This window comes from Engystomops pustulosus, chromosome 6 (assembly GCF_040894005.1).
Source record: "Engystomops pustulosus chromosome 6, aEngPut4.maternal, whole genome shotgun sequence".
In the NCBI taxonomy this organism is placed as follows: Eukaryota; Metazoa; Chordata; class Amphibia; order Anura; family Leptodactylidae; genus Engystomops; species Engystomops pustulosus.
Genome location: NC_092416.1, coordinates 29,957,691 through 29,973,090, shown reverse-complemented (window position 1 = coordinate 29,973,090; position 15,400 = coordinate 29,957,691). Strand labels below are relative to the sequence as shown.

General features: G+C 46.3%; 1 protein-coding gene across 6 annotated transcripts in view; it reads left to right on the top strand.

Annotated features, from left to right (window-relative positions):
- The window catches only part of LOC140134785 (tyrosine-protein kinase STYK1-like), a 21,387-nt gene extending 5,987 nt beyond the window's left edge, over positions 1–15,400 (top strand). For 5 of the 6 annotated variants that reach the window (XM_072155406.1, XM_072155408.1, XM_072155407.1 and 2 more), the window contains 9 exons: positions 7,476–7,556; positions 7,771–7,911; positions 9,118–9,336; positions 9,418–9,644; positions 9,960–10,043; positions 10,446–10,663; positions 10,737–10,777; positions 11,990–12,086; positions 15,077–15,400. In XM_072155406.1, the coding sequence (XP_072011507.1) occupies positions 7,505–7,556; positions 7,771–7,911; positions 9,118–9,336; positions 9,418–9,644; positions 9,960–10,043; positions 10,446–10,663; positions 10,737–10,777; positions 11,990–12,086; positions 15,077–15,251 (1,254 nt within the window). In that variant the 5' untranslated portion in view covers positions 7,476–7,504 and the 3' untranslated portion in view covers positions 15,252–15,400. The remainder of the gene's footprint in view (positions 1–7,475; positions 7,557–7,770; positions 7,912–9,117; positions 9,337–9,417; positions 9,645–9,959; positions 10,044–10,445; positions 10,664–10,736; positions 10,778–11,989; positions 12,087–15,076) is intronic. The other variant, XM_072155410.1, reaches the window with a different exon arrangement.

The window sequence follows — 15,400 nt, the reverse complement described above, 5'->3', positions numbered from 1 at the left end:
TTAAACACAGCAGCGAGTGAGCTGGCAGCCTGGCACAGCACAGGGGCATACGGCATTGTGTATGTACACTCACAGCAGGAACACAGAGAAATAATTTGTGGTGCTGTAGGGTGCACATACCCTATGGTGGGGCTGATCTTTCGATGACACCAACTTTAACTGTGAGGAGCAGCTGTCAGCACCGCAACACTGGGTCCAGAACAGCAGGGGGCACAGCTGTTAGGAGGTAAACATGAAGAGGGAAGGACGGGGTTAATAATGGAGTTCAGCCTTAAGCCACAGCTTCTGGCAGCGCTGTATGTTTTGGGGTGATCCATACTCCAAATATCTATATTTGACTACATAGCGGCTTATTGTGTTATATATATTGGGGTTTGTGTTGTGTCCATACACTTCTGGTGCTGAGCCCCTCGCCCTGCCACATAAGGGGGTGCCAGGGGGTTCCAAGCTGTGAATGATGGGCTTCCAGTTGAAGATACTGTAGATACCATGACTAAGGGGCTCTTCCCATACCTGGCTGCACATGAGCGGGGCGGCGTGCGATCCGTTTTTTACACTGCACATTCATTTCAATGGACCATGACTGCAAAATCGGGCCACGGATCTGTTATTTGCAGCCTAAGAACAGCACAGGTAGCCTATAGTGATGGGTCGTTCACGAAAGAGCCGGCTCAGTCGCGTGAACGACGTGAGCCGGCTCACTTCACTCAACCAATGGTCACTAAACCCCACACCTAAACGGCTCACCTGATAAAATCGGGTTAAAAGTGGTGTGGGGTGACTGTATGGCCTGCAGCTCCCTATTATATATTTAATAGGGAGCCGTTCAGGAGCCAGAAGAGCGGGGCCTAATGAGCCAGCTCGCTAAGAAGAGCCGGACTTCCCATCACTAGTAACCTAACACTGAGCACATGAGATACAATGGGGGTCATTTACTAAGCGCCCGATTCGCGTTTTCCCGCCGTGTTACCCGAATATTTCCGATTTCCCCTGAATTGCCCCGGGATTTTAGCGCACGCGATCGGATTGTGGCACATCGGCACCGGCATGCACGCAACGGAAATCGGGGGGCGCGCTTACCTGCACTCAGCCGGCCTCGGTGAATTCCGGCGCGTTCAGATGCTTTTCAGCGCAGCAGTGCCACCTGGTGGACGTCGGAGGAACTACCTTATTAAATCCCGTCCGGACCCGAATCCAGCGCAGAGAACGCGCCGCTGGGTCGCGAATGGACCGGGTAAGTAAATCTGCCCCAATGTGTTTACTTGTTGCAGTAACATCATTATGTGCAGGACCCCCTGGGGCCTCCATACTCCCTCGATGCACAGTAACATATTTGTATCATCTGGAGCAGCAGCCCAGGGACTCGAGTAATATCCAGATCCTCCTCCGTCTCATCACCAGGAGCCTCAGGGTCATTACATCAACTCCATACAGACCGTGTTACTGGAATAATACTGGAGCGCCATCATACTTTACATCATGCTATATATACAGAGAGAAAAAAATCATTTGTGGGATCCCTGCTGACAAGAGCTTACAATCTATGAGGAAGAAGGGGGAAGACGGGAGACAAAAGTGCTCATAAGATAAGGAAATAAATAATGCCGCGTGATCTGCCACCAGCCGCTCTGTGTATGTACAGATGCACCTGGTGTATGGGCCTGAGGGTAACATAGTCCCGAGGGTTAATGTCTGGGTTGGATTTAGATGCCTAGAACAAAGCATTTAAGGTTATATGTAGATGTTATCCTCCCACTTAATTCCTTAAAATTCCATTCTAGTCTTGTCCCTCTAGAACTTACCCTCTAGTCTATGGTGGTGGTCCTAATCTATGGTGGGGCCTCACAATTGGCTTGTATAAGGTCTGTGAGCCACATATGCATGGAGCAATATACTGTATTTTTCGGCCTATAAGGACACTAAGAATCCTTTGATTTTCTCAGAAATCAAAGGTGCGCCTTATAGTCCAGTGCGCCTTATATATGAACTGTACTTACAGACAACAGCTGCCTTGAACTGTGCACAGGTCTGCCACCTGCTGGTCATTTATCCTTATAATCAGGTGCGCCTTATAATCCGGTGTGCCTTATATATGAACCTAGACGTTTTAGCAGGCATTTATTGATGGTGCGCCTTATACTCCGGTGCGCCTTATAGTCCGAAAGATACTGTAAGTAAAAAAAACCCCTCATGATTGGGGTACCACAGTGTAATAAATAAGCTTAAGACCGACTGGGTCAAGATCGGTCTGAGCCTGGATAATGTAGAGCAGAGGAGCAAATAGAGAAGAGATAGATTATCTAAAGAGGTGTAAGTGTATGGGGTATGTTTGATACATGGGTACGTTGGGTATTGGTCTATTTGATTGGGATAGTGAATTCTAGAGAACTGGTGCAGCTCAGGAGAAGTCTTTGTGTTTGGTGTTAAACTGATATGTAGGATGATCGGTGTACATTGTATATAGCATGAAGATGGCACTGAAAATGGTTAGATTAAGAGGGATGAGAGAAGACCAAGGACTGAACCTTGAGGATTCCAGAAAGCAGGAGGCAGAGAGATTCAGAAAACGATACACTAAAGGAAGAAAACCAAGAGAGTAGAGTGTCCTTAAAGGGATTTTTTATGTTCATCATATTGATGACATATCCATAGGAAAGTGTGATACAAAAGACTGTGCATGGGTGTGATAGAACATAGCAGGGTACAATAAGGTGTGATTGCAGGTGATTTCCTCTCTGTATCACTTCTCCATTAGGATCCGTTTCTCTGTTGCAATGTGTTTGCTAAGTAAATATTCAGCATGAACAGTATTAATGTCTCATCACTAGTTTACAGAGAAAGCCCCCCACCCCCCATGTTGGGGGAGGGAATCTGACAGAAGGGGCTGCATAGAAGCCATCGATACACTGTGAATATGGTGTTACTCAGGCTCAAATTAAGGTTGTTGGAGCCCCCATCCCATTTCTGGGGCCCGGACCTACTACCAGAGACATACACTCACCGGCCACTTTATTAGGTACACCTGTCCAACTGCTCGTTAACACTTAATTTCTAATCAGCCAATCACATGGCAGCAACTCAGTGCATTTAGGCATGTAGACATGGTCAAGACAATCTCCTGCAGTTCAAACCGAGCATCAGTATGGGGAAGAAAGGTGATCTGATGCCTTTGAACGTGGCATGGTTGTTGGTGCCAGAAGGGCTGGTCTGAGTATTTCAGAAACTGCTGATCTACTGGGATTTTCACACACAACCATCTCTAGGGTTTACAGAGAATGGTCAGAAAAAGAAGAACATCCAATGAGCGGCAGTTCTGTGGGCGGAAATGCCTTGTTGATGCCAGAGGAGAATGGGCAGACTGGTTCGAGCTGATAGAAAGGCAACAGGGACTCAAATTGCCACCCGTTACAACCAAGGTAGGCAGAAGAGCATCTCTGAACGCACAGTACGTCAAACTTTGAGGCAGATGGGCTACAGCAGCAGAAGACCACACCGAGTGCCACTCTTTTCAGCTAAGAACAGGAAACTGAGGCTACAATTGGCACAAACTCATCGAAATTGGACAGTAGAAGATTGGAAAAAACGTTGCCTGGTCTGATGAGTCTCGATTTCTGCTGCGACATTCGGATGGTAGGGTCAGAATTTGGCGTCAACAACATGAAAGCATGGATCCATCCTGCCTTGTATCAACGGTTCAGGCTGGTGGTGGTGGTGTCATGGTGTGGGGAATATTTTCTTGGCACTCTTTGGGCCCCTTGGTACAACGCCACAGCCTACCTGAGTATTGTTGCTGACCATGTCCATCCCTTTATGAGCACAATGTACCCTGTAACATCTGATGGCTACTTTCAGCAGGATAATGCGCCATGTCATAAAGCTGGAATCATCTCAGACTGGTTTCTTGAACATGACAATGAGGTCACTGGACTCAAATGGCCTCCACAGTCACCAGATCTCAATCCAATAGAGCATCTTTGGGATGTGGTGGAACGGGAGATTCGCATCAAGGATGTGCAGCCGACAAATCTGCGGCAACTGTGTGATGCCATCATGTCAATATGGACCAAAATCTCTGAGGAATGCTTCCAGCAGCTTGTTGTATCTATGCCACGAAGAATTGAGGCAGTTCTGAAGGCAAAAGGGGGTCCAACCCGTTACTAGCATGGTGTACCTAATAAAGTGGCCGGTGAGTGTATTTGGTGGGTTGCACTTTATACTCCACAAGGCAAATATATCATCTGCCTGATTCAACTGAATATACTGCAGTACCGGACACGACCATGCACAGACGGGGCGCTGTATCTGGAAAACAAACTTTATTTTATCTAACGTAGAGCAGCCCAAATATGACTGGTTACAAACTCATTCTAAATCCCTATCACGTTACCGCCTAAAGAATGAACAAACCCTTCAAGCTTTCATCTGGTGAATATCCAATGGTGCAGATGCTTTGTGCCTGTGTCTGCAGCCTGCAGCCGGCGGTGTCACCTTCTTAGATCTTGCACTTTGATCTCTTTCGTAATATAAAATCTGTTGTTGATAAAAGGGACCTGATAACAGAGATTCTGCCACCGGTGTCAACCAAGGAGGGACAACACTGCCGTATATGTGTAACCTGTCACTGTGCATACTGCACACATAAAGGCATTGAATATAAATGTGGAGACCAGAGAAAGCCCTCTTATCATGACTCCACCATTAGCATCACTACCATCATCACCCTGAGAGACCTCCATCACCACCATCATTATTATTACCAACCTGAGGCGTTATTTCCACCGTTATCATCATAATTGCTACCTCGGGAACTATCACTAACATTGGTATCACTGTCCTGAGGAGCCATCATTATAACTACCACCATGAGAAGTCCTATCTTCATCATAATTCCCACCACCATTATCATCACCAACTTGAGGAATTATCTCCACCATCATCATAATCACCACCCTGAGGAGCTATATCTTCTCCATTTTTATTGTCACTGTCCTAAGTCACTGTCTCTGCTGCCTAACTCAAAATTTGAGGAGCCCCCTTCACTACTACCACCATCCTCATCACCCTGCTCCCTGAGGAGCCTTCATCACCACCATCTAATATGACCACTACTTCTGTGAGAAACTTTTACTAGTTCTCTACTACTACCTTAAGGAGCATCATAATCTTTATTAACGCCACCCTGAGAAGCCCCATCGCTACTGCTACCAACCTCACCATCTTGAGGAGCCTCCATCACAAACATCATAATCACTTCCCTCATCAAAATTGTACCATCATCATCTTCACTGCCACCTCGAGAAAATCCTTTCAATATCACTTTAATCTTCACCAATTTGAAGATTCTAAATCACTGCCATCATTACCAATACAATGAAAACTCCATCACAACCCTGAGGAGCCATCATCTCTACCACTATCAACTTCACCACCTTGAGTAGCCGCCATCATTATCAACACAATCACAACCCTGAGGAGCCATCATCTCTACCACTATCAACTTCACCACCTTGAGTAGCCGCCATCATTACCAACACCAGCACAGCCCTGAGAAGCCTTCATCATTACCTCTGTCATCTTCACCACCCTAAGGAGCCGTCATAAGTAGCAATACCATAACAACCGCAAGGAGCCATCATCACTACCACTGTCATCTTCACCACCTTGAGTAGCCGTCGTCACTGCCAACACCATCACAACCCTGAGGAGCCATCATCTCTACCACTATCAACTTCACCACCTTGAGTAGCCGTCATCATTATCAACACAATCACAACCCTGAGGAGCCATCCTCTCTACCACTATCATCTTCACCACCTTGAGTAGACGTCGTCACTGCCAACACCATCACAACCCTGAGGAGCCATCATCACTACCACTGTCATCTTCACCACCCTACGGAGCCGTTATCACTACCAATACCATAACAGCCCTAAGAGCCATCATCACTACCACTGTCATCTTCACCACCTTGAGTAGCCGTTATCACTACCAACACCATCACAACCCTGAGAAGCCATCATCACTACCACTGTCATCTTCACCACCTTGAGTAGCCGTCGTCACTGCCAACACCATCACAACCCTGAGGAGCCATCATCACTACCATTGTCATCTTCACCACCCTACGGAGCCGTTATCACTACCAATACCATAACAGCCCTAAGGAGCCATCATCACTACCACTGTCATCTTCACCACCTTGAGTAGCCGTTGTCACTACCAATATCATAACAACCCTAAGGAGCCATCATCACTACCACTGTCATCTTCACCACCCTACGGAGCCGTTATCACTACCAATACCATAACAGCCCTAAGGAGCCATCATCACTACCACTGTCATCTTCACCACCCTACGGAGCCGTTGTCACTACCAATACCATAACAACCCTAAGGAGCCATCATCACTACCACTGTCATCTTCACCACCCTAAGGAGCCATCATCACTACCGCTGTCATCTTCACCACCTTGAGTAGCCGTCGTCACTGCCAACACCATCACAACCCTGAGGAGCCATCATCACTACCACTGTCATCTTCACCACCCTAAGGAGCCGATATCACTACCAATACCATAACAACCCTAAGGAGCCATCATCACTACAGCTGTCATCTTCACCACCTTGTGGTCATCACTACCAAGACCATCGCAACCGTGAGGAGCCTTTATCATCTTGAGGCTAACCTTGGAACCCCCACCACTACCAACACCATCACAACCCTGAGGATCCATCATCACTAACACTATGATCTTCATCATATTGAGGAGTCTTGTCACAATAAGTATCTTTTTTTTATTCCAAGAAGCCAATCCTAATTTTTATGTATTTGCTGAGAGCCTAGGAGCAGAGGGCAAAGCACATGTGACAAACTCCTGCTTCTTCATAACCGAAGACGTCTTATCTGATCCTTCTGTTTATCTTCTCATCTGTAGTAACTCCAGCTGCCAGCTCTGCTATTCAAGGGCAATGAACCTGTAGGCTGCCTTCTCTATGTAGATCCTCCGTTATTGTTCTCAACTCATTTGGAGAGGATGACTGTAGAAAAGGTGAGCACAATCTTATGTGCCCCGTTATCATCCACTGCAGCATGAAGAAGAGGCTGAATATAATCCGGGTGAATTCAATCTATTGTCCCCTGTTATCAGTCGTCTGTTATCTACTCTAAAACAGAGGCAGTGCATAGTAAAGTTACTCCACTGAGTGTTCAGGAAAGACCTTAGACATTCTCTGTTCTTGTGTTCGAGTGTAACTTGCCAAGCAGAAGCATTGAAATATTAACCACAAAAGAAGAAAAAGAAGGTATTTGCAGTGGTGAGGCTCCTCGGGGGTGGGGCTTTGCATGGTGATACAAGTCACGTGACTTCAGACAGCACCTGTGAGGGGATGTTATGTGATAGAAACTGTTATATAATGTTTATAAATGAGTTATATATAAAGATTTCCAGTGATAATCACTGCCCCTTCCCCTACAGTGACTGACGAGCGGCCTTGGGGCTGAAGTATGGAGGAGCCGCAGCAGCTGACCATGAATTCATCAGACAACTTCCAACGCAGTAAGTGATCACTTCACAAGTATCTATTCTATAAAAACTGGGTAACAAATAATATGGGAGCATGATCCTGTGTGACTGTATGACATATCTTCCCACTCCTGCAGTATAGTACTGGACAGCACACGATGCAACATGCAGGTCCATACACAGGTTATATATCCCACCATGTTTAAGGGATGTTTGTGGTGACACATTGTGTGATCTGTTCCCCCAGATGAAAATGGCTGGCAGAATTCCGTCATCATCATTCCAGCGCTGCTGTCCGGGTCCACCCTCATCATAGTCGCCGTAATATTATGGAAATCCATCAGCAGAAAGAGGGAGAGAAGAAAAGCAACGAAAGACAAGATGAGAGGTAGAAACCTGCAGGGCAATAATAACATTGTATATACTGTAACATGTGCTCCATAGCTGATATATACTGTACTGGGAGCTCTATAGTATATATACTGTACTGTGTGCTTCATAGCTGATATATACTGTACTGTGTACTCTATAGTGGATATATACTGTACTGTGTACTCTATAGTGGATATATACTGTACGGTGTGCCCTATAGTGGATGTATACTGTATTGTGTGCTCTATAGTGGATGTATACTGCATCGTGTGCTCTATAGTGGATATATGTTGTACTATGTGCTCCATGATAGCTATATACAGTACTGTGTACTCTATACTGGATATATACTGCACTTTATTATCTATAGCAGATAATTGCACTGTGTGCTCTATAGTAGATATATACTGTATTGTGTACTCTATAGTGGATATATATTGTACTGTGTGCTCTGTAGTGGATGTATACTGCATTATGTGGTCCATAGTGTATATATATATTGTACTTTGTGTGGTCCATAGTGTATATATAGTGTACTGTGTGCTTTATAGTGAATATATACTGCAGGGTGTAGTTTATAGTGGATGTAGACTGTACTGTGTGCTCTATAGTGGACATATACTGTACTGTGTGCTCTATAGTGAATCTAAACTGCTTGGTTTCCTGTATAGTGGATATATACTGCACGGTGTACACTATAGTGGATGTATAGTGTACTGTGTGCTTTATAGTGGATGTATACTGCACGGTGTGCTTTATAGTGGATGTATACTGCGCTGTGTGCTCTATAGTGGATGTATACTGCACTGTGTGCTCTATAGTGGATGTATATTGTACTGTATGCTCTATAGTGGATGTATACTACACTCTATGCTCTATAGTGGATGTATACTGTACTGTGTGCTCTATAGTGGATGTATACTGCACTGTGTGCTCTATAGTGGAGGATGTATATTGTACTGTATGCTCTATAGTGGATGTATACTACACTCTATGCTCTATAGTGGATGTATACTGCACTGTCTGCTCTATAGTGGATGTATACTGCACTGTCTGCTCTATAGTGTATGTATACTGCACTGTCTGCTCTATAGTGTATGTATACTGCACTGTGTGCTCTATAGTGGATGTATACTGTACTGTGTGCTCTATAGTGTATGTATACTGCACTGAGTGCTCTATAGTGGATATAAGTTACTTGTATTCATTTTCTCTGTACTAGATGTAGATGGAGATTGGGCAGTGAATGCTGGGGCGGTCTATGAGAATTCCCTGGACGCACCGGACCCCATCCTGGAGAAGAAGCAGCTATCCGGTGACTGGATTGTGGAGCACAAGGTGTTTGTATGTAATGGTCACTTTGGCCCCATCAGTCGGGCCGTCCTGTGCCGCTCTGGGCAGACTGAGGGCAGGCAGCAGGTCATCCTGAAGGAGCTGTCAGGTAAGGGGAGTGTTACCGGGGGGGATCACCCACAATATGAAGGGTGCACAGGCTGACCTGTGTCTCATGTGTCCTCTGCAGAGCATTGCAGCCCCGGAGAAGTGCAGGATTTCATCGACCTCATGAAGTTTTATGCGCACGTCTGTAACCACCAGAGTCTAGTAACAATGCTGTGGTGTCAGACTCAGCAGAGACCCCAGGGCGTCATCATGAAGGCCATGTCCTACGGAAACCTGCTCACCTTCCTCAGGAACTCACATGAGGTGGACGGGAGCTTTGTACTGTATGTAAACGAACATGTTATGAAGGTGAGATTACCAGCGCCACAATGTGTACTAGTCAGTGATAGGATTGTTCATAGCACAGCGTAGCCCCATATGCCTAGCAGCGGGCAGGGAGACGCCATTGTTTGACTTTGGCGTCACGCGGTTCAGGAGGGGAAGGACGGGTATAACCCTAGGAGGTTTTATACTGTGACCCTGGCTCCCTGGAAATGTTATGGTCTGGTTGCACTACAAAATATAATGCAATTCGCTGCATCCCCCCAAATAACAGGCGGAGGGGTCACAAGGGGTTAACATTTGTCTCTTTATCCCAATAATTTGTGATTATCTCATCTATAGGGGATGCAAACCACAGAGGGGACCAACCCCAGGATCACAGAGAAGGACGTCTACTCAATGGCCTCACAAGTGGCCAGCGGGCTGGTAGGTAACCCCAGGACATAGACGGGGGGAGAATACTAGACCCCAGAGCAGACAGAACCCTAGGCTTTACATTTAACAGATTCAGATGGAAAGAAGGGGGTCTGGTCCTGGCTTTGTTTTTTCCCTCTCTGCCACTTGCCCCCACAAATTTTGGGTGTATATACCGCTTATAGTAATGACCAGGGGCGTAACCTGAGGGAGTACAGAGGTTGCGATCGCACCCAGGCCCAAGAGGTTTAGGGGGCCCTTATGGTGTCACTTTCCATATGAGAAGACTATTACTATAAACCATACATTATAGTCGGAGGCCTGGCACAGACTTTGCACTGGGGCCCATCAGCTTCTAGTTACACCCCTGGTAATGACTGTAGAAATGTCTTATTTGTGGGAGCTCTTCCTCAGGAATATTTGTCGGGGACCCATGATCTTGTCCATGGCTACGTGGCTGCATGTAATGTCCTCATCCATGACGATCTGAGCGTCCAGCTCTGTGGTCTGGGTCTGGCCGCCTTACAGCACCGGACTGGATCCATCCATACACGGAGGGCTACCCAGGTGCCCCTGAAGTGGCAGTCACCGGAACGACTGAAGGACGCGAACATTACAGAAAAAAGTGACGTGTAAGTGTCCGATAGTGATTACGAGGTCAGGGAGCGCGATAACACAGTCTCACCGTCTCGTCTTTCTTTACAGGTGGTCATTCGGGATCTTGCTGTATGAGATGGTGACACTAGGTAAGTGGTCATCCGTCTTCTATAGAAGTATGTTACTCCTCCTCCTGAACAGGTGAATATAATCCACTGCCTCCTGTCCCACCATGATCCCCATTTTACTGCCGATGCAGAGAACCCCGTATACATGGAGATTATATCTGTACAGGTATGACAGTGTCCTACTGATATAATCTCCATGCTATGGAGTTGACTTTTTACGATCTGCAGACTCAGCACAAGAAACCATAAAACACAATGAGCGGACTGACCCCTGAGCCTGACGTGTCCTATAGATTACACTCAGGGTGTCAGGGACAAGGTCCACGCTCAACTTAATATTGATTATTAAATGGGAAATAATCGATTTCCAACCTGTACTACCTATCCTCATGCACTTATCAGTCCACTTACGGCCGGCAAGGGATGTTGGGAGTTGTGGTTTCTCAAACGGAATCACAAGTTGAAGAAATCTCTAGTCTAATGCAGACACAATAGAGGCGCATTATTATTATGTATTATTTGGCCACACATGATCACATACATGTACATCAGGGAGATTATTTAATACATCACTCAGACTCTGAAGCAGACTTCAGAGTGACCATTGCAGGAACCCGGATGTTTAACCCTTTAAACACCTTGGCCAATAGCGACCGTGGCTTTTTAGGAGCCCTGCCGTATGTGACCGTTTCATTGGTCCCCTGTGATGCTGATGAGTTTTCAGCCTTAGACTTGACACTGACCCCAATGGCGTATAGATAATACACAACATCAAACACAATTTAATAATCACGTCACCTTAAAAAAATGAAAAAAAATCAAGTTGACGCCAATGAAAACTTTATTATTTAAAAAAAAAAATGTCCATATGGAAAAATAAAATATTCATCAAAATAATATACTAAATTCAGGATACCTATCCTCCCCTGTGTTCCCCCTCCTACCCCCCTATACAAGTTCTGTTTGTTTGATACAGTAGCTGGCTATGTATGGGGTGTATGTTATGCCATGACCTATTGTAAGCCACTGTTCGGTTTTTCTATTTAATAAAACTTTATTGAAACTAAAATATAATGATAAAAAATGAATTAAATAATGCCGTGTCCTTAGGGCCAGAGAAGTCCGGGTCTGTAAGGTTTTGGGGACAATAACCTGGGGCCCCTCTATATGACTTACCAACAGGAATCTTCTTATCTGTAAGACAAGTTTTACCTCCTTCTGTCCCTCCCGCAGGTTCTCCCCCATATCCGGATCTGGAACCTTCTCAGCTACCTACAAAATTACAGAAGCATTACAGGATGGAGCGACCTGCGCCGTGCGGACAACACCTGTAAGAGCTATAAAGGGAAGAGGGGGGAGAGGGTTAAAAGACAGTGAAAGGTAAAACCCCGCACCCCTGGACCACATTCACATTGGTTGTGGGAACGCACTGCTGTATATGACAGTGATGTGTGGGGGTCCCTCAAATGTTCAGTCCACCTCTACAGGAGCTTGTGTACTGCCTTGTGTTTTAGGAGCATTGGGGAAATCCCATAGGATGAGATGAGTTGTAGTACGAGGTGCAGTGTCCATCATGTGTGACAGGGGGCAGATTATATACGAATGTAACACTAGGAACACTAGTCACCCTCCTCCCCGAGAGGCTAGCGAATTATAACTTTATCTTGTAATATTGGGGTGTGGGAGTGATTGTCAGCTCTGTGGTCTTCTCTAATGATCAGGACGGGGAGTGATTGTCAGCTCTGTGGTCTTCTCTAATGATCAGGATAGGGAGTGATTGTCAGCTCTGTGGTCTTCTCTAATGATCAGGACGGGGAGTGATTGTCAGCTCTGTGGTCTTCTCTAATGATCAGGATGGGGAGTGATTGTCAGCTCTGTGGTCTTCTCTAATGATCAGGACGGGGAGTGATTGTCAGCTCTGTGGTCTTCTCTAATGATCAGGACAGGGAGTGATTGTCAGCTCTGTGGTCTTCTCTAATGATCAGGACAGGGAGTGATTGTCAGCTCTGTGGTCTTCTCTAATGATCAGGACGGGGAGTGATTGTCAGCTCTGTGGTCTTCTCTTATGATCAGGATGGAGAGTGATTGTCAGCTCTGTGGTCTTCTCTAATGATCAGGACGGGGAGTGATTGTCAGCTCTGTGGTCTTCTCTAATGATCAGGACGGTGAGTGATTGTCAGCTCTGTGGTCTTCTCTAAAGATCAGGACGGTGAGTGATTGTCAGCTCTGTGGTCTTCTCTAATGATGAGGACGAGGAGTGATTGTCAGCTCTGTGGTCTTCTCTAATGATCAGGACGGGGAGTGATTGTCAGCTCTGTGGTCTTCTCTAATGATCAGGACAGGGAGTGATTGTCAGCTCTGCGGTCTTCTCTAATGATCAGGATGGGGAGTGATTGTCAGCTCTGCGGTCTTCTCTAATGATCAGGATGGGGAGTGATTGTCAGCTCTGCGGTCTTCTCTAATGATCGGGTCAGGGAGTGATTGGCAGCTCTGTGGTCTTCTCTAATGATCAGGACGGGGAGTGACTGTCAGCTCTGTGGTCTTCTCTAATGATCAGGACGGGGAGTGATTGTCAGCTCTGTGGTCTTCTCTAATGATCAGGACGGAGAGTGATTGTCAGCTCTGCGGTCTTCTCTAATGATCAGGTCAGGGAGTGATTGTCAGCTCTGTGGTCTTCTCTAATGATCAGGACGGAGAGTGATTGTCAGCTCTGCGGTCTTCTCTAATGATCAGGTCAGGGAGTGATTGTCAGCTCTGTGGTCTTCTCTAATGATCAGGTCAGGGAGTGATTGTCAGCTCTGCGGTCTTCTCTAATGATCAGGTCAGGGAGTGATTGTCAGCTCTGCGGTCTTCTCTAATGATCAGGTCAGGGAGTGATTGTCAGCTCTGTGGTCTTCTCTAATGATCAGGACAGGGAGTGATTGTCAGCTCTGCGGTCTTCTCTAATGATCAGGATGGGGAGTGATTGTCAGCTCTGCGGTCTTCTCTAATGATCAGGATGGGGAGCGATTGTCAGCTCTGCGGTCTTCTCTAATGATCAGGACGGGGAGTGATTGTCAGCTCTGCGGTCTTCTCTAATGATCAGGACAGGGAGTGATTGCCATGATCAGGACAGGGAGTGATTGTCAGCTCTGTGGTCTTCTCTAATGATCAGGACGGGGAGTGACTGTCAGCTCTGTGGTCTTCTCTAATGATCAGGACGGGGAGTGATTGTCAGCTCTGTGGTTTTCTCTAATGATCAGGACGGAGAGTGATTGTCAGCTCTGCGGTCTTCTCTAATGATCAGGTCAGGGAGTGATTGTCAGCTCTGTGGTCTTCTCTAATGATCAGGACGGGGAGTGATTGTCAGCTCTGTGGTCTTCTCTAATGATCAGGACTGGGAGTGATTGTCAGCTCTGCGGTCTTCTCTAATGATCAGGACAGGGAGTGATTGTCAGCTCTGTGGTCTTCTCCTGCATTGATCAGGATGGGGAGTGATTGTCAGCTCTGTGGTCTTCTCTAATGATCAGGACTGGAGGTGTTTGTCAGCTCTGTGGTCTTCTCTAATGATCAGGACAGGGAGTGATTGTCAGCTCTGTGGTCTTCTCTAATGATCAGGACGGGGAGTGATTGTCAGCTCTGTGGTCTTCTCTAATGATCAGGACGGGGAGTGATTGTCAGCTCTGTGGTCTTCTTCTGTAATAATCAGGACTGGAGGTGATTGTCAGCTCTGTGGTCTAGTTGTCACACTCATTGATGGTGTCATGTGATGTTGTGATGTATGTTCTTTACTTTTTATTCCCCACCAGGTGGCAGCAGAGCACTGCAGCAATGACATGATGGGGGAGGATTTATGAGTATTTGTTAATAAGTTTCCACCATCCTTCACACAACTTTAGTGGAGTCCAGGGGAATTCAGAGTGACCCTTTTTCAGATGCAGCCCCCGGTTCATGGCTGTGGGTTTTTATAGATGTTTCAGTGGAGATTACTAATGTAATCCATAATCTATGTGATATCTGATTGCTGTCAGTGAATGGAACCTCTGATTGTTTATTTTCAGGGGATGTTAGAGTCATTGGGGCAGATTTATCAAGCTGTCTGAAAGTCAGAATATTTCTAGTTGCCCATGGCAACCACCTCTTTCACGTTGGAAGATGTCCCCCATAGTCGGGCTGCGTTCACACTTAGCGTTTTTTATTGTGTTGCGAACCACTACAACGGGGGTTGTGGGAGCTGCAGGGGTTCGTTATAGTGAGTTTAGGATAGGGGGGTCCACAGATCATAGGTGGGGTATTCATCATCCATCATGTTCTGGTGCTGACCAGCTTATAATGTTACAGGTATGATGTAATGACCAACTGCTGGCAGTGGGAGGCGCCGCTGAGACCTTGCTTTACAGATGTGTTGAAGCAGCTTCAGAACAGCAGCGTGGGGGCTGATGGACTCACTCCTCTGCCACCCATGGACGCCCTTAGCTGGGCAGAGTACCTGCACGTGGCCGGCGTACCGTCATGACGTCTCCAGAAATCGGGTGAAGGAGACCCGTCCGAATCGTGAGGACATTGGCGCCGTTTACCTGTGGCCTCTCATGCACAATGTATATACTGGATGTGCTTGTAAGAAATGTATTTATGATGTTGAATAAAGATGCTGAGAAATGAGAA